This window comes from Stylophora pistillata, chromosome 11, assembly GCF_964205215.1.
Source record: "Stylophora pistillata chromosome 11, jaStyPist1.2, whole genome shotgun sequence".
In the NCBI taxonomy this organism is placed as follows: domain Eukaryota; kingdom Metazoa; phylum Cnidaria; class Anthozoa; order Scleractinia; family Pocilloporidae; genus Stylophora; species Stylophora pistillata.
In genome coordinates, this window is record NC_142529.1 from 20,073,589 (window position 1) to 20,098,831 (window position 25,243).

The window sequence follows — 25,243 nt, forward strand, 5'->3', positions numbered from 1 at the left end:
TTGTTGCTATAGCCATAGGTTTATTTTGACAAATGTAAAATTTGCCTGACCAATTTTACAATTCCTGAATTAGCTCTAGTGATCACCTACAACCACCCCAAAAGCTATCCTCTCCTTTCAACTATTTTTGCTGTCATTAAGTCACATGCAAGGCAGATGAATTGATAGTTCCTTGACAAAACATGAAAAACGGATTGATTTTGTCAGAAACCTGTGCAATCCTATGGAACAGTGTTCCTGGATCTTATAAATTTTCACAAAACAGTATTTAAACAATCCAGCACATTTTTTGCATGTTTTCTCAAAGTTGCTTTTCAATCTGGAATTTAATAGATGAAAAGCCACTAAGAGCATGTGCTGCCACTCTAAAAACATTTTTTCATTCATTGACACCCAAATTAATTTATATAAATATCATTTCTATAAAAACCTACCAAAGTACTTGAATTGGTTAAAAAAAAATTAACTTTTCCCTAACTTCTTTGGAAAACATGAATTTTCCTTGACTTCAATAGAGTGAAATTCCCAGACTTCTCTCTGACCTTAAGGAATCAGTACTTTTACCCGACCATTTTCTGACCTGTGGCAACCATTTAAGGTTAAGTAAACTCTGCACTCGAGCCAAGCTGTGGCCCATCCAGTCGGAGCTTTTCCGGTTTGCCTTGTATGAAGCAACTTGAGGCAAAACCAAGGTCAACCCTCAAACGGAGCAATTTCCTTTTTGCCTTCTCAACTTCCATTGATTAATAATTTTCCGACATTCCTTTCCTCTTCTTTCCCTTTTTCTCCTCACGGATAAATTCGCTTAACTGTTTAAACTGTTTTGTATTACCATTAATCCAAAATTAGTTCACGATTCGATAGATAAGACCTGGATTAGTTATTTCTAGATTAGTTCAGTATCGTAGTGATAAGAAATTCTCTAGGTTTACTACTTCGGGAGAGGTATAATAGGCTTTCCAGGAGCCAAGGCTTGAACTTTTACTACATAGATGATCTATAAGTTCTTTTTACCCTAATTTTAGAGATTAAAGAAACTTATCGTACGGGATAATTTACAACGTTACGTAGAACCGCTTGGGCAACCATTCGTTTTAACAATCAAGAAGGAGAAAAATGCGAGATCGACAAATGTTTTATAAGTTAAAAGGATCCCGCTTCAAAATTCTTCAAGAGGTCTGCACTGAAAACTTGAGCTACCACTAAACGATCTGATTCGCCTCCGGACATAGGGAAGAGGTTTATTGGAGAGGGGGATGCTTATCAAAAATTATTGAGAGATCCTATTTTTCTTCGGAACACTGATCCATCTTGATTGTCTTGATTGAGGGCTGTATACAGAAATGATGCATTTTTCTGGTTGAAAAAAAAAATCATACAATATTTAGTACAGAAACTACCAAACACTTTGAAATACAAGTATATTTTAAACTGAAACGCCACTTAGTCTGTCTATATAGCTACATGTAACTGTATATACTATAACCATTTGCATAGCACTATTCTGACAACAAATCCTTCGCGTTCTCAATGTTTTTTAGGGGAAGGCGAAGGAGAAAGGGGGACTGCTGGATATGACATTAATTTTTTGTGGCTATACGTTTTCATGAGAAAAAAAACAACAGTCCACTTACACAGGCATGACGTGTTAGCTTTCCTTTTATATATGTCTATTAGATCCCGAGACAAAGAACGGCTGCGAGAGGAGACTATTCGTGAGAGCGAACCGCGGATTAAGAAAGCTTTAAATCAGTTCCAGTGTTGGCCACACGTCAAAGCAAAGTGGGGGATTTGGGGATTGTCTGTTTATAACGCAAATTAAATGAGAAACGTGGGTGAATTTCAATGGGAGATGAAGTTTCGATTTTTGGTTTGACTCCGTGACTTTTGCGAATTTAGGTGTTACCTTAGAGAAAAACTCCTCTGACATCCATTGTTTATACGAATTCTTCTGCAACATTTTGTAATACTGATAATTTTTTTATAACCCTGCGTATTTTGTAAGAGCTGTTGCAGCATTTTGCAATTAGAGCTGCAGCATTTTTTTAATAATCGTAGGTCTACGTAATTTCTAACAACATCTCAACGCAAATTCTAATAATCTCAGCTTACTGACGACAAAAACATACCGCACTGTGCAAAAGTAATGCAAACCATTATTGACGAATCTCGTGCTTTGTTCTCAGTACCGAGATATCGTCGATATCTCGCAACAACTGTTGAAATGTTTCCTTAGATTTATCATTCTTGAAGTAACTGTTGAAGTTAAGTGTCGCTTTCTTCTTTCAAACCGCCAAAACTGCATAACAGATTTTTATTCGAAGGAGAGAATCCGCAAATACCTAATACGTGGAATAATACTGTGTTGTAAGTTTTAAGAAACTCGACAGTTACAAAATGCTGCAGCCCTTATTTCAAAATTTGTTGCTCGCCTTTGTTACAAAATGCTGCAAAACCTAAGTAAAAAGCACCAGTTATGATAACGTGCCACAGAACACGACTGATTAGCCGGAAAACTTAAAATACTCGGAGATAGTTTTTCGAGCCCGTTTCTCGGGATTTACGGTTAGAAAGCAACCAATCGTTTCACTTCCCTAGTTGTCGACGCAGCGCAAAAATCTCAGTGCAAATTGATATAATCTCGAACAATCTCTCCCTCTCTCTCTGAGCCAATTTGTTCGAATGAGATTAAACCGATTGGTCGTGTCAGTCGTGGGTGCACCGCAAACGTAAACGTAAGATTTTCCCATGGTATGCTACCTTCAATCTTACCCAATTACCACTCGGCTTTCATTTGGCAATTAGTCAGTCAATTACCAGGGGTTTTTTGTCATCCTTTTAAAATACTGAATAAGTAATTCTAAAAACCAGGGAAGATTTATTGCTGCTCGACGCTTCGGAATCATCATGATGCCATTATTAAGAGACTACTTAACTAGCATGCAACTAAGGAAAGGTACAAGATAAGCATAAATTACAATAAACGGCCTAAACAAACACCTTGGCGCGGATGGAATATTAATGTTTGCACGTTCAATGTGCGTTCAATTATCTTGTACCTTTCTTTAGTTGCATGCTAGTTAACTAGTCTCTTGATAATGGAGTCATGCTGATTCCGAAATGTCGAGCAGCAATAAATCTTTCCTGGTTTTTTATATGCCTTTGCTTCAGCAAATCTCTACTTATCAAATAAGTAATTCTCTACTAGCAAATGTTAGCCGGATTGCAAAGTATCCTTGCCCGAATTGTTAGAAATTACGTAAGCACCCATTTCCAGCCCTTCGCTAATATTCTCCATCTTTAATCAAAATGCTAGATGTCGTTATTTCGAGTTTGTTTTCAATCCCATGATTTCTTGCTAAAAAAATGTTTTCTTCCTATTGTAGCTCGTCCTAGGCTCTTAATCAGTGAAACGAAGCCCAACAGTCAATGGTGTGATGGTAGGGACCGAAGGAAAAACAGGGGAGGTTTGGGTCGACTCGCGACCCGACTAAAGCCTGCTTCCTTCCCTACACTCTGCTGTTACTATCGCGCCGTTCATTTATTTCGCTCCATTTTACTAACTGAGCACTTGGAATAGGCTATTCTTAGGGAATCTGGTACTATTTTAAGCTCGTATAAGAATTTCAAGAACGTCAAAACAAGCATCCCAACACTACATTTCCCCTCGACACCCGCCGAACTATTCAGTTTTCAATTTTAATTTGATACTATTTCCCAGGGCAATCCTGAAGAATTTAAATGTTTTTCTAGTAAATGAGACGAACTCCTCTCATTCACTGACGTACGACACTCATCAATGGTAAAGTACCAGGGACCGTGACGGCATCTATTTTGCTGGATTCGAGAACAAACGTCTGACTTTCGGACGTGATGTTTTTGTGTACCCCATGGGGTAGGCACTGTTTCGTGTGTTTCATTCGTGTTATTAAGGGAGTCTTCCTATTCTAATGTGACGATTGATCTTTTTTGGCTCCTTATTACTCTCCGTAGACCAAAAGCTTTCAAAGTACCTCTCTAGGTGTTGACCCAGCGTAGCTTGAATATTCAGTGGACTTACATCCTATACTGGATACAATACTATACGTGTTCAAAGTCATGTGAGGGATGGGGGGAAATTGCTTACTGGAGTATGTAGCGACGCTCCTTCTACAACACACTTTTTGCTTTGCAGCTGAACGACAAGAAGTATTTTGTTGCTAGGTAATAGTAGGAACATCAGGATTTGTTTGTGTTGGGAAATGTATATAAAAATAGCGGAGGGACTTGAAACCGCCTCAATAACAAATAATCGACCCAAAAAATCTCACTGAAGACTTACAAACACACAATGTGGCAAAGTAAGCTATTTTTCCACTTAAATCCCGGATGCTATGATTTGGTCCCGAATGGAAGTATACCTACTGGAATACCATTACGTAATGACAGTCGAGTTCAGATGACGTCGTACATCGAGCTCGGGCTGCTTCAGACTGAATTAGGTTGAGCAAGTTGGCGTGAAAGCTACTTTTAGTTTTTCTTTCTCCTTCTTATAGATACTTTGGAACTAAAATTATTTGCACTTCCCTGCAATTAAATAAGTATTATTCAACGCGACCTTCTCTTGGTCTGAAATTGGGTATCCGTTCTTTCCGAGAGTATGCTCATTTTCCCTTCCTTAAGAAAACAGTCAGACAACTAGAGAACAAGCTAAGAATATAGGTCTAATGAAGCATTGCTTAACAATAGCTGTCCTGCATTAATGATCAATGGAAGGACCAACTGAAGTTGATCATAGACTTTCATGACAACCAGCTCACGAATCTATTACTCAGAAAAATAACCCCTCCAAAAAGAACCCCTGACTAAATGTTCGTGGAATCTATAGGATGAAAACAATACTTTATTGAAAAATCGTGTGCTTTTCCTTACCTACAAAACATTAAGTTGCCTCACAGGTCTAAAATAAAACACTAACACACTCGTCACAGAAAATCTCACCAAGTTACCACACAAAAAGTATTTTTGAAACGGCTGTGCCACATTATGTACTCTCTAAATTTACGAAAGATTTTAAATCACTCCGCCGGCCACTCTTGTGAGCTCGCAGCGTGTGAGTTAATTGCAATATAATGCAGTACTACTTTTAGATTCTTGTTACATAAAAGCATATTTGACAGTACTTTATACGCTTATAGCCAGTATAAGGAAGCAATGAGGCTGTAGAAAAGATCAAAGTATTTCTTTCTCTAGGTCAGATTTCGGTACTTTTCTTTCATAGGGAGACAGCTCTGTTTTGTTCTAGGTTTATATCTTGTACGGGGAAGAGGTTAGTTGCGAGGGGTAGTCACTGAGTAGGATACCCCGCTTTCTGATTCTTTTCTTTGTCGGGGGTATAAGCTCTTTCTTGCTGCTCACATGATGTCTTAAAACCACTACCGAATTAAAAGCCATAAGCTTGAATTAACCGCCCTCCCTGACTCCCGATCCAGCAATTATTTCGCAAAAATCAATGATGATCAAATGGGTTTTGAAATTGCTTAACCTTCATCATTTCGCAAAGTTCCTTTAATTTATTCTTCCTCTTTCAATTTGTCTTTTCAACCATCCTCAAGCAGTGGTTTTAGAAACCTGTTTTGCATGCAAAGTGATACATTTAGTAATGGTTCTCCGCAATGCTTTGCATTTGGAAGACCTCAAAATTCAGACAACCCCATGGAGCATCATTCCTTACATGCATGTATATCTACTTACCCCTTGTTTACCGATGATAAGTTGTACTTTTGTACGATAAATCTGCTATTTCCAGTTTCAATTTGGTATCAAGATAGGCGTGATTAAGATGGACATCAACACTCGAATTATCTCGCTGCGCCACCGGAATTAGCAAATTATCACATCACAATAGTTTATGTCCATTGAAGGGCATCATACACGTGGCGCTACCAGGGTTCAGTTCATCGTCTTAAATACTCTACTCTATCGGTTATGTTTGTCTCTTAATCGTGCAAAAATAAATCAAAGCCCTAGATGAGCATTAAGCTCGATATCAAATAGCAACTTTGCACATCTACGTGAATTCCATGAGATTAAATGGTTAGGGTATTTACGTTTCAAAAACCGATAAAATCAACACTTCAGAGGTATAATGCCTCGGTTATCGACGGGGCTATCAAATTTCTCTTCTGACCCGTTTGAGGAATTTAGAATTCCTCTTTTTTTTTCTTATCTTAAATCTAAACGTTCAACCTCCCACGTCAATAAAGTTGCTTAAAAAATAGATACCTTACTTTCAAACAGCCTTTTTACCTTAAGACTCAATAAGCTAAACACGTCTGCGGATGTCCGTGACTCTATGTCTTTCTTCCTTTGCATTTTAAGAGCAGCCACATTCGTGAACTTTTAAATCTTGTAGGTCTTTTTTTGCTATATTAGACTCGTCGTCCCAATATAACATAGAAAAGGGCTTCATCTTAGTGGGGCTGCAACAACTGCCGGTGAATCCAGGTGGACTCAGATTTTTTTTCACTGCCTCTTGCATTATGATGGCTCGTTCATTAGTAATTCTCGTATGAAGACTCTTACAAGAACCTTCACAGAAATTGGCATAGAATCCCTGTGGGTGTATCACCCAATGCCAGCCGATTTTTCCGAAATCCACATAGAAATTGCGACGACAGCACGATACTGCTTGCCCATCAGGGCAGTTGTTAACTCGGCGCTTTTTCCTTGACAGTGTTCTTGGCTTCTCCAAGTCGATAACGAGAAATGGCCGTAATCTTCCCCGCGAGTTAATTAGCTGACCAACGTCCGAATCACAGTCCGAGCAAGAGATTTCTAATTCGTGTACGCCGTTGTCGGTTCCATTCCTTGCATCGTATTGTTGAGTTGTCTTGTTAAACCATTGCCGAACGATTTCTTTCATGTCTATCATTTCCCATCCTGAGCCGGTTCGTATTGCTTTTAACTTGGCCGTCACCGTTCTGTTGATTGGTACTTCGGAGGTGCTGTTAGGTGATTCTTTGTTAGGGTCCTTTATGTGAAGTGTCTTCTTCCTTAGCTCGTGTTGTCTGCTTTTCCGTTTATGAACCCACAGAAACGCAGAGGGCACTGAACTGGACAGCGATTTCGGCTCAATATTAAACTGGAAAATCAACTTCTCGGAAAAATTTTGCTTTGATCTCGAAGGTGAAACCTTAGCTAAAATTGAAGAGAAAGAAAGCGGTTTATTAGCCTAAGTTTGTTTTAGTTTTCTAACATACTGAAATGGGATTTATGATTACCAATCAGTTAGCAGCAAAAAAAGTCCAAGCTCAATTTTTGCCCTATTTGTCTCTTCACAACGCTTGTATACCATATACATGTCAACTGTGAAAAAATTGAAGCTTCTAATTATTTGCATGCTTTCTATTGTTTCACCTACTATTAACCGTTGTTTTGCATTAATACCAATTGTTCCTAGTGCCCCTCCTTTTATATAAATCTTGACATTCTCTCATAGGCACTGTCTGGATTATTTTGTTATTGTGAGATGGTGGAATCGCACGTTTCTGAGATTACGTTTCCTTAGTTGAAGAAGTTAAGAATGACGAAAATTGTTTAACCCTCTCTCCACATTTTGCATTAAACCTACGTGTCAGGACTTAAGCAATTTCCAAAGCACTCTCTGAGCAGTTGTGAAAGGACATATAGACCGACTCCGCCTCCTAATGTTCGTAACACAATGGTCATTAACTTAGAGGCAAAATTCAAAACAAAAAACGTTATTTCAGTTAGCACCGTATGAGGTGCCGAGAACTAATATCTAGAACGTCAAGACAGCAATGATTTTGTGTAATTATGAAGTTGTTGCAACATTAGCTCTTGAACTTTGCTCTGCTGCTGTCTGCGGTGACGAGTGAATTGACAAGAAATATGCTGAAATAATTTAACTGCTGCCCTCTTGACCATGCCGGTATCAAAACGTCCTGAAAACAAAGGGAAAACTTGAAAGCCGGACCATGACCTTGATGGAAATTATCTGTGGAGAAATATGACAACAGGCGACTTCGTTTCTATCCCTTAGAGCACGCAAAATTGTTCCTCTTACCTTTTTCGCTTAAAACAATGAGTTTACTCGTCTTGTCATACTTTCCGTCTTCGTACTCTCCCGTTTCGTTGCCATCGTCACTCATATCAATGAGATTTAAACTTAAGAGAAGCTCTGCGATCATTTTGTCCTTTGTTTTTTCTATGTGGACGACCGGTTGTTTATCCATTTGAAGTCTTTTAAGTATTTTGGCTTTGATAATCTCGATTCTCAGTTTGTAAATTTCTGAATCTTCGGAATAGATACCGTTGTTTCCATTGTCGATCGGTTTCGGATCTTGCACATATCCATTTGTGGAGGGAATTGACGTCGGAGTTCTGACATGTGCTAGCGACATGTTACTGCGAGGCGCTGTTGTAGCTTTATCACGATTCAAGCTATAAGCGTCTCCTTCAGGAAACGTTATCGCGGTTAGATAGAGAGCCAAAATCGCGCTGCAGGAAAATCCGGCCATTTTAGCACGAGCATTGACTGTTGCTCTTGTCTGATGACGATGAGTCAGAAAATTAACACAAAACCTGTTTGCACAGCTCATAAGCTCATAAGCGCAGGAAACTGTTTGATTACCACCTCGAGTGATCAAAGCATTTCAACAACGAGGATTGTAGACAAGCGCAAAGACTGTCAATAAAGCGATGAATTGGCCAATCGCATGTACGCAACCTTTCATCGGATCACATGTCTAATTTATTGTCTTACTTTGTTGTGCAGGCCTCTTGATCTCCTTGGAAGTGTTTCACCGGCGAACTGATTTTGACAAGGCTAACCATATAAACCACTAATCTCTCAATCAAGAGGTGATTGCAATTTCCGGCTCTTGAAACTTTCTACTCATCCTATTACCTGCCGTACTCGTTCGGTTACTGGTCGCATTATTCTGTTGAGAATGTCAGCTAATAGTTTGGGAGGTGATAGCTAAACACTGCACTCCCCTTATCATCAACAGATCGTTGCCAGTTTTCTTTAATCTCATTAAAATCAGTTTATTATTTCTCTTGCCTGTCATGGTGTACAGCCTTTGATTGTCAACACATTTATCTTTGATGTTAATTGAAAAAAATGTCTTTGTAGCCGAGGTACAATGTGAACGGTGTATTGTTGAAACTTTCAGGGTAAAATGCGACTAAACGAATAATGATAGGTCCCCAGAGATTAAAGAATTAGTGATATTTTATTCAGAATAGGCTCTTGTAAGCTTAAACCCCACTAATGAAAAGAGGTCACAGCTGATATCAGCCTGCATCATTTTACAAATCTCATCAGGCTACGATGTCAGCGCTAATAGATACATGTTCACAAAATCAGACTGGAGGAATCTTAATACTCCGGATTCCAACACTTACCTCAACTTTAGCAGATGATGGCACTAATTCGAACTACTCTGCATTAAATGTCTGAAAAACGACTTTTAAGGTGGAAATTCTTGACCCATGTGGGATCTTAATGACCGTATGACTGAAAGCTTTTTCAAACAGAAATGCAATGCGTTCGAGTGTTAATATACCAGGCAATTTTTTGTGTATATTATTGACGAGTGTTTCGTGACAAGGGGAGTAAATTCCTGCACACGTCTTTTTTAGAATTCGTAATTCTATAAAATTTTGTTTCTTGCCTCCCACAGAAGCTTATAAAATCGCCCACAAAGATAACAAAAATTGGCTACAGGGTTCTTTAGTGAGCCATTATCTATAAGGCCTGTAAGCTATTTAGCAAAGACTTCAAGGGTCATGTTTCTAGTGCACGGATGAAGGGGGTTTTGGTGGTAAGTGCCTTGTTAGTGCGAAGGAAATGCAGACTTATGTGCAGATGTTGTTGGTTATGGCATGGATAAGTCATCCACTGTTACTAAACTAGTTTGAAAATTACACGCACTTTGGGTTGCAAAGCCAACGCACTCATTTCCCAAAGCTTGTCAATCAGTTTTACATCTGTAGGACTAATCACCGCGGAAAAGTAAAAAGAAATTATCAGCTTTTAGGGGACTATTTGCCGCCGTACCTAAAAATAATTACACAGCTAAATTTTTGATTGTATGATGAGATAAACTATTTTATCTCGTAACGCCCAGAGACTTCCAGAAAAACTCTTAAAGTTTATTTTGAATTTTGTCATATTTGAATCAGCTGCTTAGATACTAATCTTAGCAGCGCGCGATTTTGTATCCGATCATCAGACAGGCTATTTTCGTTAGTGTCAAAACTGAAATCACTGAAAATGTTATGGCGAAGCAACGACTGACTAAAACTTGCGAACAGCTGCAACTTAAGTTTTTGCCCTTAGGCGCAACAAAATTATCATTCAACCTCTTCCGCAAACAAATAGCAACGGAATCAATTTCTCGTTATGTTTGATACGTGGGTGTTTAGTAACCGACAAACAACCATTTATAACGTGCTACTCAATAAAGCTTACCCTCACAAATAAACTTTTTCAAAGGTTGCATTGCTTAAATAGTTTCACGAGTTTATATTGGGTTAAGAAGAAACTTGCCAAAAGCATTACTGATGAATCACCAGATAAGCGACAGATAGTTTCATTAACTTGTAAAGATACGTGCAGTGTTCAGTAGTTGCAAACTGCCGTTATGAATGTTTCAGCATCCGAAATAATTTGTCTCCTTTTGGTTTGCCAACATATTTCTCAGCAAACAATGTTATCAAAACGCTAGGAAATACTACCTTGTCAATGCGGAAAAATGTTCAATGGAGTGAAATATCTCCTGACATGTTGTGGATAGTTTATTATTAAATACATGTACATTGACAATCTGCGACCTCCATTTGTTTATTTTTGGTTAAAGGTACTTAAAGCAGATTTAGCGTGGAATTTGAAAATTCAAGACTTTGATATGTCGGTCACTCTTGGAATTTATGGGTGTGCAGTAAAGTTAAAGCTCAACAGGTTTTTTTCTTTCATGGCGGCTAAGATGTGGGTGTTTAAAGGGTTAACCACAAATTAAAGGAAGGAGTTTAGGCCAGAGGAATTTACTAGCATCTTTTCTGAGGACTTCTAGGCAATTCAATTAAAAGTCTTAGTTGATTTGTGCAATAAAGGATTACGTCTTCAAATAGCCAAGTAGTTAATCGAACGGAGCTTATCCTGGTTTCCGTAGCATAAAGCGGCTTTGAGAGTAAAGCATCGATGAGGGATGTCCCAGACTTTTTGTCAGGTTTCTTAATGGTATTCTGTTAATCTTACATCGGCTGCTAAAAAGAGAGACAAATAACCTGAGAACTTGGGATCACTCGTCAATTAACTGAACTATAAACATTATTTATAATAAATCGTTAATCTCTTTTCATTCGAGGACTTAGACAATGAGAAGGAAACAATAGTCTGAGCCCTCTTTCCCGACAAACGTCGGACGGCGTTCAACCAGCAATAATTACTTTTTCGTGAGTCAAGATTTTCAGGCTGAAATTTAAGACTCTTCAAAAATGGAAGAGCAAAAAATCGAATTAGATGGATTGTTCCGGAAGGCCCACCAGTTTAGTCTTGTATGTTAACCTGCGCATTCCTTGTCTAAATCTTGTAAGGCAAGGTCTGGTGTTACATTCAGATAGTTTAGCTGACGAAATCTTTCTTTCAGTTTCTGTCACATCAGCGACCTTCGGTGGGTATCTGACGGGTCAATTTGGATATTTTTAAGTTTGAGCACTCTGAAGGGACAAGTGTTCTTGACCGACATATTCTCATTTCGTCGATTCCCAGTCTGTATTATTGGTGTGGATGACCGATACCGCACGCTCGAAAGAATTGTAGGAAATCTATTGGTAAATCAATACGTTTTATTTTAAGCTGACAATTGCAATCGCATACAATACTAGAACAAATCAAAACGAAAACGGCCAAATTTGAGGAGAAAAAAATGCATAACATACCTTAGCCCCACGACAAAACCGTTCTCAATTCACCCATACAAATGAAGGAAACTGCATTTTCTTAAAACTTATCGTACGCTGCTAAATATTAGTACGACGAATTTATTCAAGGCAAGAGCAGAGAGCGATAGTGTGTTGCATGTTAAGTTCAGATTTCCGAGGTGAACTTGTGCTCACGCCCTTAAAGTTCCGTAGTGGCTGGCACACGTTCAGAGTAGACCAAATCAACGAACGAGTGGTTCGCCAGAACATAAGTGTTTCTGTATTTAATGGACAAAACTGAATAAAATCAAAACTCGTTCCAATCGCGGACGTTGGAGACCTTGTCGTTAGTGTTGGTAAAACAGTTCGTTGAACTGATACATTTTCTCCGTGCACGTCAATGGGAGTGACATGTCGTAAACAAGATTTGTACGCATCAAAAATCCAAACACGCAAGGTATTTAGTAGAAGTAGATATCAACAGCAAGCTTTTAATTTTTTCTTTTCGGACGCCTTTAACCTGTCACGTGAAGTTTAGAAATTATTTAACCCAACCAGTCACCTGAAGATGAAAATTTGGGAAGCCATAAAGGATTCGAAAAAAAAAAGCGATGGCAATAGGATGGCTAATATACTTTCTCCAGTTGATGGTAATGTACTATATTCCTTGTCGGTACGGCTAATGGTGTTAATAGCTAGAACCCCCATTATGTTATATTGGAATTGGCTAAAAAGCTGAAAACTTCGCGGCTTGGAGTCCGGCGTGAGCAGTAGATTTTGTTACTCACTTATTCAGACTCGGTATGTAATATGGCCTAATTAATGCTACTCGTCATCACTAATTGTATTAGCATAGGAGTAAAGTGAAGGCATTAAACTCTTTTCAGGCACTCGTGAAGCGTTTCTGGCTATATTACTTTGTAATTCGTACTTGCACCAAATACAGATTACTCAATGTGCTTTTCTTCGGCAAAATAAAAATCAAAGTCATTGCAATTTAGATTCAAGGTATCTTGCATGTGTTTGATTCTTTTATCCGGGGTGTCAGCCGACTGCTCATAAGAAGGGCACTTAGCGTAGCTCGGCTATCACGAAGAAAGGCGACACGTTGTCTTACGACTCGAAAAGCCGATACCCTTAAATCAAAAATTGTTTTAAAAATAACATAATGAGAAGTCAGTCATCGCCTGAGTTCCCAATGCAGTGCTTCCGCAAAAACGCCCACGCATCGTTTCTAAGATATAAAATTGTGAACCATGCAAATCGGCAAAGCAAAGAAACAACAAGGTTGATGATTATTCCGAAAATAGTCTAATCCCTCTATTATCGAACTGTAAATCAATAACTGCATAGTTTCTTAATCGAAATGTAATCACTCGTGTTATGCAGCTTAAATGGTTAGCAGGTTGACTCTTTGCTGTATAGTTGGGTCTTTTTGTTACTTTCCTTGTAAGAATGCTCTCGCAATCCCTTCTTTGTGATGTAAAGAGACACCATATACCAAATCTTTAATATCCTATCTGGTTTCAGTAATGTCATATATCTGTGCGTCAACCTAAAGCGAGAAGGTCGTCATTTACTTTTGCACGGACTTCTCGAACTTCCTTTCATCATATGTCAAATGTGTTATTCAATGAATAAAATTGTTGTAAAGAATTAGTGATATACAAATTTCTCGAGATCAGTTTTGCTGGTTAGAGAGGTGAGCTCAAAATTGATCTGACCTTCCTGAAGACAAAAGTTAAAAACTTTATCACCTAACAAACAAGCTTAAAGGAGCAGACTAACAGCAATGCGTGTTCTTTCATCGGTTCAGTGATTTCTAATTCACTTAAACCTTACTTACCCTTTTACAGAATGGCACTTAACTTCTCTAAGTCACAAAAGCACTCCATTAGTACAATAACTGTCTGCCGGTCCTCGGCTACATGTGTGACTTTGAGCCAGCTTTTCTGCATCTTAATCTGTTTCTACACTTCTATGCTCTGCCGATGTTGAATTTAGCCTCCCTCTCTTTGAAGTTTCTTTCAAGGCAGCTAGGAACAACTGGATAAAAATTTCTCTTGTTGGCCACAAATATTGGTTATTGTACTAGAATTAAAGGTTCTGAATAAAGTCATCAATTGTTAGTGGTCTTGATACGTTATTATCATGTTAGGGTATGAATCAGTGAAGGGATAAAGGAATTTCACTCAAGTCTTTGTTATAATCAGAGTTGGATAATGAAATAGTTTTTTAACTTGCAGTTCTAATTCTGCTGTTGCCGAAGAAACACAACATGGTGAATCCGACCTCGGGTCAGTAAAATTCCTCTGTTATCATTTTTTTGTGTATTAACCGCGTTTGCTACATACAGGAGGTTTCTTTACTGAAATTATATTGTCCAAACGAGATTTTCCTCTCATTTTTTATACATTACAATACCTTACTATTGAGTAGTACCTGGATTATTTTTTTCCTGTGTGGTGTATTTTTTCATTTGCAGCGTGTGAATTTTTTTAAGACTACTCTAAGACATAAGTTAAAGATGAGTTTTGAATTCTAGTCGTCACACAATCCAAGCAATCATTGCATGTCGAAAAGACTGTCAATTTATACTCCTTGGATGTGCTTAGTTCATCGATGTCAAACTAGGCAACATTTCATTTGACATGCATGCTCAAGTGTCTCAAAATAAAGTACCCAGTAAAACAAAGCTACCTTGGAAAATAAGGTGAAGGAGAAAATAAGCAGAAGAAAACTGAAACTATCAAGAGTTAATTGAAAATCGTGAAGTATTCGCGTCAGTGCCCCTTGGTCCTTCGTACGAAGTTTCGGACCTGAACTGTCAAGCCAGGTCTCCAAGTCAATTTACGGAAGACTGGGAAATATTTTCACGCCTTTTGCGTTTAGAAAGGCAACAAAACGAGTTAGTTGCTCTGGTAATGTTTTGAAGTATGCATAGCCAGCGATTCAAGAGATAGGCGAAATGCGTTCGTTGTATCTGTCTTTGTAAACAACACACGTGCGATGAGCGACTGTTTTTTAAAGAACTCTAGTATGGAAAAATCGTTCCATGGCTTGATCTTTTGAGGTGTTAAGAACATCATTTAGTTATTTGAAATGATTCCTTATCATCTTACATTTCCCTCTCGAGATTGGACGGTTGGTGAGGTGCAATGGAATTTTAGGCAATATCACTAGGTAGTGGAAGTATAATGCTTAAATCCATGAAATAATCGCTGCTCGCAACCTTTTAAACAAGAATTTAAGAACAACGTCATCTTGTCCTTAGCTTGTAGCCAATTTCCAAGTTATTTAAACGGATTTCACTACATTAAAGGTACTAATAAACGAATAATGAGAGCAATGAAATACAAGGTATTTCAGAATTACATCTTGTAACGCACTTATTGTTAGCCAGCTGTTCATATTGGATATCCATGAAGTTGTTTGTACAAGATGTCATATCTGATGATAATGCACAGGATAAATTCGACTGTGCTTTCTTTCATAATGACTAACATAAACTAATTGATAGGTCAGTGTGCAGAATTAGAATTCCTTCAACTGAGATACTAAGTATCTCCTCACACAAATAATTTTTATTTTTCCATAGTATTGTATAGTACTCCTTGCTCGCGATGCTTTCCCCTCAGTGTTAATACCTATAGCTTTTAAGAAAAAGTTTTGGAAATATTTAAAGATCAAACTTGTTCGAAACATTCTAGATTTTGTTTTGCTTAGATCAGAATGATTTCTTCAGGATAAGTTCGTGAAACCCATGTTAGACAAGGAAATTTGAATTATGATGTTCCATGGTTCTTCAAAGAAAAATAAGACACCTGTCTATGAATTTTCTTTCAAGCTAGTTTATCAATATCTCTCTAACAATTAAGTTTAGCATCCCTTATCAAGCTTCAGGCAAATCTACTTTAGGGGCAAAGTTCTCTCAGGGTGGTGCGCAATCCACTCATTTTTAAGATATTTAGTAGTCGTTTTTTTATCGCAAAATATACGGTGTCCTTGTGTAATTAACTTATATACCTCCTAAGAGGTAGATTTCCTTGGCTTACAAAAACTACATTGTCAAACGTTGTATCAAGTGTCTGTGGTGCGATCGCTCTTTTCAAGACCAGGGTCATCTGTCTAACCGGCACACGCGTTGTCTTTTGATGAAATTCCAATGTGGGATTATTGAAAGCAGCCACCTTAAAAAAAGCAAAATGTTTTGCGACATCGAATAGGTTTTAGCAAGTGGATGACGACCAAATTGGACGACTTGTGACCCATCAAATGAAAATTATTACACAAGATTATTTTTAGGGATGCTGCGATTGATATTCCATGGGGCTTAAATGATTACACTGAAGCTTCTCGAATTAAAATGACCATCTCTTACAACATTCTAAAACTGATTTGTGATTCTCTCGTGTCCTTGTCTAAAAAATGATAAACTCCGTAGTTTTGTATGCAGCCAAAATCGCATTTTAATGTTAGACAGTTTTACTTGGGTTTTTTTTTTTTTTTTTTTTTTTTTTTTAACTGCATTATTTAGATGAATGGTATGGAGAAGTCCGTGTACAGCATTTTTACATCAATGCGAATTAAGACATAGGACTGATTTTATCAAATAATGCATATATTTTAAACAAAATCATGATTCTTACCATAGGGTGCTCAAAGTAAAGAACGATTTTTCATTTTGTATGTAAATATCGTATGGCTATTGTTGGAACAATATTATTTTTTCATAAATGTTTTTGCTGCTACACATAAATTAGGACAGGAAATCCAGCCTTATATAGTAGAGTCAAAAGTTGGCAAGACAGATAACATTTTTCTATTTTACCTCACTTGTTGTACATACACAGGAACAACATTCTTTCCTTAGTAAATATAAGAAAAGAGGAAAAATAACTGCGTATCTCTTACATCTTTCATTTTATCTTTCAACGTAAACCACAGTTTATGGTGATATAAACTGATACTAACCGACGCCTTTTCTTTTCTAGCTGTTTTATCTGGTTACTTTCTTGTATTGTTAAAAAAAATAGAACCGCTTTTACCGACGAAAAATTTCAAGTTTTACCCCATGGCTGAGAAAAATTTAAAAACTTACTCATTTCAACATAACCACTTAAACGCCTTGTGGTCGATGAATATTTCACTCAGTACAAGCAGCGATATCATGTACTTATAACAGGAAAAAAGAAAGTGCACTATTTAAAGAAACTTGTATTTGGAAGAACTGTATGTAAGTCAGAAATAAAATAACGACGCTTGTTGCAGATAATAGGATAACCAGCTGATTTCCAATTCTTAACTGTTCGACTGAAATCCCAATCTTAACTGTTCGACTGAAATCCCAAACTACGATGGCCAGTTACCGTTAATCTTCTTATGGTAATGTGATTTTTAGTCGCGAATTGATGTCATGTAGACTTACATCTGTTTGAATGGTTATGCACTGAAGCCGCGTTCGGCAAAGAAATTGATTATAGCCATTCTTTTCTTTTTTTTTCAGTTCCCCTAGTATGCTGCAGACAGCCGTGACAGACCTTCATTGCAGTTATCAACGTCAGCCCGTTTTAATGATTTTTAGCGTTTCCGTGTTGTGACCATATTGATGTTCTATCTTTTTTTATTTCTTCCTTTCTTTTTTCGCAGCATATTGCAACCATTTGAGTGTGAGTCTTTATTTGCAATTTTTTAATGACCTGTTCTATCAGGCTCCTTTAATTTTGTTGTTAGGACTGAGTACCAATGTTTCACTTTTTTTTCCCAAAAGACATTCCTTCTTTAAGGCTTCGAGAATAGTAGCTTTTTCTTCCGATTGATCTATTTAATGGTAGAGTTTTCAAACGAGACGAAATCAGGGTTAAAGCTATATAATTATTTCCCAAGTGAGAGGTGGCAATGATGAATTAATAAGCCCTAATTGAATACCTTCCCATTTATGGCTTCATCTTTTCATCAGCTATATCTATAATTGTCTTATTGATCAAAGGACTCGCGGCTTGTGCTTCAAAGACCAATTAGGTCCTTTAAGATGATTCCATAGAGTGTTCAAGGGTTTTAATTGAGTTAATGGTCAGTGAATTGCGTATGAAAAGCAAGCCTCTGACCTTTGCATGCCTTAGGACAAATTTTCAAAGCACTAGAATCTACGGCAACCTTCTGAAATGCCGTCGGTCGAGAAAACGGTGGAACATTGAGGAAAAGGTTTGTTGAGTTGTGGGGCTTATTAAATCAGCCACAACCGGATGAACATATCATTCAATATTCCTGACTTCTAGGCTATTTTAGTAGTCAAATCCCATGGGTTATTCACTATTCCTATCAAATTTTAGTCAAAAATATCTGTCTGACAAAACGTAAGATCAATTTTTGGGTTCGACGGTTCCGTTCCGTCAGATCATCTTAAAATGACCCAAGAAACATTTGGAAAATTTGCCCAAAACTGGCGAATGTAATGTAAACTTCACAACGATATACAAGCTACATAAGAGAATTGCAGGAGGAAAGTATTGTAACCCATGAAACCTTCAAAAACCTGTTCCCGGTTGTCACGTGTACAGGCATACGTATGTCAGTTAAAATATTATTATGCAATACTTTCTTATCAAATTTGTGTTATCGAAAAAAAATTATATTGGGAGTAAGAGAAAGATTATCTCTGATCAAACCGATTGGGTGTCGTCTTGCTATGGGATGTAAAGGTCTTAATTTGCCTTTTCGCTGAACAAAGGTGTGATTGGTCGTAGCCTTGAAAATTCCTTTGCTGGAAACCTGTTGAGACTGGTGATTGCTAGTGCATAGGTGCAAGCAAAAGCTTAAGCAAAAAAAAAAAGAAGAAAACTGCATAAGCAAGATAGAACCCAAGTGACAAGTAAACTGAACGAAAGGCGAACGGGCATACTTCGTTTCTCTGCATTCGAGATGATGTGCAATTGTTTCTGCTAAACTTCAAGCTACTTTTACGTAGACTTGAGTATTACAGCAAGTAAGAACTTCTTAAAGAAATAAATGTAACAGTCACCTGGCAATCAGCTGTTTTACCCCCCTGAAGGCCACTTACAACGGGTTCGTTGTGAAAGCTTGGTCAACTGCATGCCACGGAATAATGAACCCTAAATTGAAACAAAAAAGAGCTAAGCTGGTCCATAACAACTATCGTACACTACTGATTTTTAAGTCTGGTATTGTAGAGACAAAGACAATCTGCGGCAAGGAACTTCGGAAGATTTTGCTGTCCCGTTTGCTGTCGTAAAGATGTTTTCAAATTCTTTTAAATGAGTGAAAGGTTAAAAAAAAGAATTCCAAAAATTTAATTTTTTGAAAAACATTTCTGAATAAGATAACAATCGGTCACCTTACAAGCTCATCAGATGTAAAGGTTTGTAAACAACATTTTGGAGACCTGCCATACGTTGACATTCCCCTATTGTAACTATTTGAAAGAGCAAAGTCAAAGGCAAGGCCAAATTGAAAACAAATGATAAGCAAGAAAAGATATTTTTTATGTCCAGTTCGATTTCTTAGATGAAGTTCATCATTTTGGCAGTTGTCATTGTTATGTGCATCTCCATAAGGCAAAGAAATGCCTTTTTTCCTTCTTATACACTCGCGTAGAATAGGAAAATGAATCATCAAAAACAAGAATGAGCGGGTAAATGTGGTCGTTTGGGTCAATGGTAAAAGAAAATGGGAAAAACACTTAAAGCGCAACTGTTCGGTTACAGCACCAAAGAAATGAAGTATCTTTGAGGTGGAGCATATGTCTAATACAGATAGCCATTCCTTAGAAACTGGAGATGAGTTTTTAGGTCATGAGCCGTTCCCTACTCTACCTGATAGTGAATTTAGGAAAAAGCTTGCCTCGATGACGCCACTAGATTTCTCTCTGCTTTCTTATTTTCCGAAGCCTAGCAATATCAACATATCAAAATTTTTTACCGTTTTTAATAGTTTATATCATTTGTTGACAAAGCGAAACAAACGAGCAAAAAAGTTTTTGGAGTATTTTTATTTCAGGTTTCGAGTTAGACTCTCTTCAAACTCACTCTAGCGTGAGAATTAAAAGATGACGTTAAATGAATAACCTATTTTTTTTTCAACATCTTTTGATTGATACAGCAACAAAAGAAGAAAAATTTACCTTAGGCCGATATCTGGTATTGAACCTTGGTCTATTCCACCTTCGCCTTACAAATGAAATTCGATTTCTTTGTAGTTTTGTATCTTCGTGTATGTTTGCTCTGGTGGTTTATGAATTACCAGATGAATTAGCAAAAACAAATACGTAACTCGTTCACAAGTTACAGTTTCATCCGTAACTTTTGAACTTGCGGTTGGGAATCATGCGATCGAAGGCCAGACTGCTAACCTCTTGAATTCGCGAACAGGACTTTGAGCGCAATACTTAACGAGTTTGCTTGAAAATTCCTCGAGGTATCTGATGAGTTCTTTTGGCCTAGATGAAACTTCTCGTCAAACAAGCCATGAAGTATTTTTTTCACAAGTATTTGACATTTGTTTTATTGACGGTATAAATAATTAAATGTTTAAATAAAAGAAAAACGGAGTAAAATGCTTTGTCTCTTGGTAATGGGAGCAGGGGAAGGGTCCAAATCGCGAATTACGAACCTCTTTTTCCTAAGTCACTATTCTCGTGTGTAGTTTAAGCAGTTACGCGAATCACGTATTTTATCATAGTTTACAAGAAAACGGCCATCACGAGTTAGCTGGTATTGACCCCAAATTCCTCATACGAGTTCACAGTGCACAAGGTCTATTCTCTGTTAAAGCAACTTCCACTTCGACTCCGAAAACGCAAGAGAATTTCTTGCGATTGAACATCGGGCTTTTGAATCTCATGGTGATCACCTTACCTATTTGGTTCGTATACAAAGGTGTGCTCGGCAATATGAATGCCCCTCCTGATCGTATGCGAAAAGTGTATTCGACGAAAAGTTCGTCGGGATATCCGTCTGCGATTTGATCGTATCTTCGATTCCGCCTTGAGAACAAACGAAACCGAAACTCGAACCCATATTTAAATGTGACAATCGAATCTTCGATGTTCGCTGCCATTGCAGTTAACAAGCAAGTCCATGTGGTCGAACTGTGCATGCTGAGTTAACATTAGCCATTTTTGACATGTTTTCTTCCCAAATAGTGAAAAAAAATCGCCAATCGTTGACTCTGTAACTTGTAACAGGAGTCTATCGCCGGAAATTAATTTTGAGTGAGTCAATAAGTGTCTGAGATTAGATTCAGTTGTCAGTTTTCACGAAAATTTACTCTTGCTTCACGAACACGGTCCTTAAAACAAGAAGATCGCGGGTCAACTAGACTTTCAGTTTACAGAGCGCAGCTACATTTCAGCTCTGATCAGATGAGTTAAAAAAAATTAAACACATCACCGTAGTGTAATATGAGGATATTAAAAATGAATAACAAAAGAAAATAGAATCGAATGCGATGGAGGTAACAAAATTGTATTTGTTTGATGACAGAGACAGAAAAAAAATTTATTGAGGACCTATGCATGGAACAGCTAAGAAGTATGATGAAAGGGATCCGTGAGAGATGACACTGTTTTCTGAGCAAAACGATATCTAGGAAATTTTCGACTTTTCTTTGCAGATTGCTATTCACGTTTTCTTTATGACCAGCAAAGTGATGCATTCGATGAGATGGCTTAATTAATGGTGTTAGTTGAGCCAGTCAACAGCCGGGTTTAAGTAAGCATCTCATGGTGAGAATGTGCGTAATAAAAAAACTTCTTTCAGATGAGAAACTGTAATTAGCCATTTTACCTCAGTGAATTCTTTACTGTGCTGCTTACTTATAAGTTTGGTTTGTTTTCCAGGGAGACCGAAGAAGTAATCTTTCCCTGAAAGAAAGGTTACTGATTACGATTTAGAAAGATAAACGTACAGTAGTCCGTCAGAGAAAGTAGGGAAGGTTGGGGTGGACAATTAAAAACTCCAGCCATATTCTTTACACCACAACTTGCTAATCAGTTTCCTCGTGTGGGGAGTGCGATAAAAGTGTGATGGAGTGTGATGGAGTGTTAAAAGTTCGATAACGAGATTAATATTTTAGCAACTTCAAGATCTCTCCACCGAAGAACCAGATATTAAAGCCAGAAACATTAGTTTCTAAGTGATTTTATCAGTTTGATTTAAAGTAGGTTTCGATGGTAGCCACCCACTAGAAAAAGTTCAATCGTATGGTAGGGCATTCCTTGAAATTCCTAGCAGTTGTGGGCTATTCTGATCCTATCTTTAGGGGCATTAATGAAATTAAATACATTTGCCTAATATATCATTAAAAAGGTAGTTTGGAAAATAAGGAATGCCGGAATTCGGAACCGGAATACCCGGAATTACCGGAATGACCGAAAAATAACAAATTTAAAAAAAATAAAAGTAAATAAAGAAATAAATATATAAGAACATTGAAGATTAAAAATTAATGGTAAATTCACAACTTAATTAAATAATTTAATACGAAAATTTTCTCTGAGGGTCCCGTAAAAAAAAAACACTTACCGGCACTGTTCATATGGAGATGCACGTATTAGAATTAAAAAAGTCTGCGTCAGGCCAGTAGCCCATACAGCCTAAGTGACGAAATATTTCTACTTTCCCTTCCCCCTGGATGGGATGCTAGTCCATCACATGGTTACTCCCCGTTTTAAATTCGTCTCCACCCATTTACACACCTGTAGGATGTCTAGCCAGGGAGCCATAACCTTTAGGCCTGCACGCTTTTCCAGCCGGAACCATTACAGAAGATTAACCAAATGCAGTATTTCCAATTAGTTTAAAAATCTCCCAACTATTAAAAATTGATACTCTCCCTTAAATCATGATTAACCACACATTGGGAGCTATCAAAGCAGCTACCTTTAAGACCAGCCGTCTACAGCTAAAATTGAGAGATCGTCAGTTACTCGACACCTTTTCGCGTCTATAAATACCTTGAATATATACCTTTGAATATAAACCTTGTTTAGAAGAATCCATCAGTACAAGATATATATTTAAAGGTATATATTCAAGGTATTTATAATAGACGCGAAAAGGTGTCGAGTAACTGACGATCTCTCAATTTTAACTGTAGGCGGCTGGTCTAAATGGTAGCTGCTTTGATAGCTCCCAATGGGTGGTTAATAATTATTTAAGGTAGAGTATTAATTTGTAATAGTTCGGAACTTTTTAAAATTGAACTATTAAACTAATTGGAAATATTGCCTTTGTTTAATCTTCTGCAATGATTCCGGCTGGAAAAGCGTGGTGGCCTAATGGTCATGGCGCCCTAGACATCCTACAGGTGTGTAAATGGGTGGAGGCGAATTTAAAACGGGGAGAAACCTTGTGATGGACTAGCATCCCATCCAGGGGGAAGGGAGAGTAGAAATATTTCGTCGCTTAGGCTGTATGGGCTATTGGCCTGACGCAGACTTTTTTTTACTTCTAATACGTGCATCTCTATGAACAGCACTGGTAAGTTTTTTTTTTTTTTTTGGGACCCTCAGAGAAAAATTTCAAACTAAATTATTTAATTAAGTTGTGAATTTACCATCAATTTTTAATTATCAATATTCTTATTTATGTATTGATTTACTTCAATTTTTTTAAAATTTATTATTTTTCGGTCATTCCGGGAATTCCGGGTATTCCAAGTATTCCGGTTTCAAATTCCGGTTCCGAATTCCGGCATTCCTTATTTTCCAAACTACTCATTAAAAATATGATAAATTATGTTTCGAGATGAAAATTTTCTGGAATTAAAATGCAGTGACAATGATTATTGCGATGAGGGTGAAACACTCAATAACTGTGCCCCATGGAGAAATCCGTTCGCGATTTTCGCAAGAGATCAAATGTAAGGCGAACAGTTTGTAAAATTGTACGGAATTTCTTTATTTATGGTTGCCTTTGGTCAGAAAATGATTGGGGGAAAAAAATTCCTTCAAGGTAAGGGAAATTTCACGGAGTTTCCATTTAAATCAGGGAAAATTTTTAAAGGAAGTCAGAGGTTAGGCCTGTCTCGATTGTGTTCGTGTGATGCTGAAAAGTTGCTCACTGGAATGCCAGAAAGTTCCTAAAAAAATGCCAAAAATACGAAAAGTTGCTACTCACTGAACAACATCTTCTTTCACAAGTATTTATCCATATCTAGTTGCTCAGTCGAGGTATGGAGCAACGCCACTTTTTCAACGCCTCATGAGAACTGTTTCCTTTTTCTGCTTAGCTTACCTCGCGTGGGAAATAGCCTAAGGCCATAATCGCCTTATTTTTTATTTTTTTATTTTTTTTCCTTATTACATAACAAGTCATGTAACCATGCTCCTTTTTGTGATTGAATGCAACTTTGATATCCCCTCAACGATAGAATGTATGTAAATGTAACCAAGCTCCACAGAACTTTAAGTGAAAAAACCAAGCAGCATTATCATGGTCATTTCTACTCATGAGATGTTCTCCTCAACCTCTTCGAATTGTTTTACGTTTGTTTGAAAACGTGGCTTTACTGTTAAGAAGCTTTCTCAATCAGAAAGATACAAAGCAGAATATTAAAAGGAACTTTTTTACGGCTTCCATTTCATCGACCATTGAGGTTTGAAATTACATAGAGAACATGATTACCTTGTAACAAATCGTCGGACTTACTGTGTAAAAATTACTTATCAAGAGTACTTATCAAGAGCAGACAGGATTTAGGGTTCTATAGGAACCAACCTTGTACAGCATGACGGGCCACAAAAGAACGAGGAATATTCTTGAAGCTTCGGCTAGGCTTGGCTCACGGTATAATGCAAACTAGAGACCAAAGCCATCTTTATAACCTAAATAGGTCAATAACTAAGTACTGCTCACATTTGAGTAATCCCAATCTAACGTTAATCCAATCAAAAATCCAAGGAATTAAATTTACTCAGCAAGAGTTTCCGGAAGTTTTCGGAAATCTTCTCCTTCAGTCAAAGCGTTTTCCGGCACGAAACATATTGACAAATAACTCACCAGAAAGTAGTGGTTGATGGTTTCGTTTGGATGCTCACACAGCGAAGTATCCTGTGGCCTGGAATAGTGAATGCTAGAGCCCCGAAACAAATACAGGCGCGATTTTCTCCCTGCCCGGAAGTGAGATGTTGCACAGGAATGGGGAATAGGAGATTCCAATTCATAGATGTCAGCCATTCAAAAGAAAAGATAGAAGGCAGACTGACAATTCTGTTTTCATTGGGTTAATTCGAGAATAGCCTGAATGAAAACAATCCTCAAAAAGGGGTTCTTGTCTATGACTCAGCAGTTAT

The 25,243-nt window shown here is 37.6% G+C and overlaps 1 protein-coding gene and 2 long non-coding RNA genes across 4 annotated transcripts; 1 reads left to right on the forward strand and 2 right to left on the reverse strand.

Annotated features, from left to right (window-relative positions):
- Positions 1–24,825, reverse strand: LOC148720510 (uncharacterized). 2 transcript variants are annotated; one of them, XR_015993431.1, is made up of 4 exons: positions 24,669–24,825; positions 18,953–19,043; positions 13,778–13,977; positions 1–1,356 (listed from the first exon to the last, which is right to left on the reverse strand). It is a non-coding gene; the product is annotated as an uncharacterized LOC148720510 (long non-coding RNA). The 2 variants fall into 2 exon arrangements; XR_015993432.1 differs by lacking the exon at positions 13,778–13,977 and adding an exon at positions 21,735–21,811.
- LOC111325642 (inhibin beta B chain) lies at positions 4,865–9,796 on the reverse strand. Its single transcript, XM_022929481.2, has 2 exons — positions 8,069–9,796; positions 4,865–7,179 (listed from the first exon to the last, which is right to left on the reverse strand). The coding sequence occupies exons 1-2, from the start codon at positions 8,601–8,603 to the stop codon at positions 6,356–6,358; spliced, it is 1,359 nt and encodes a 452-aa protein (XP_022785216.2). The 5' UTR covers positions 8,604–9,796; the 3' UTR covers positions 4,865–6,355.
- Positions 12,401–18,584, forward strand: LOC111325643 (uncharacterized). Its single transcript, XR_002694358.2, has 3 exons — positions 12,401–12,581; positions 14,178–14,228; positions 17,438–18,584. It is a non-coding gene; the product is annotated as an uncharacterized LOC111325643 (long non-coding RNA).
- Positions 24,826–25,243: the final 418 nt, after the last annotated feature.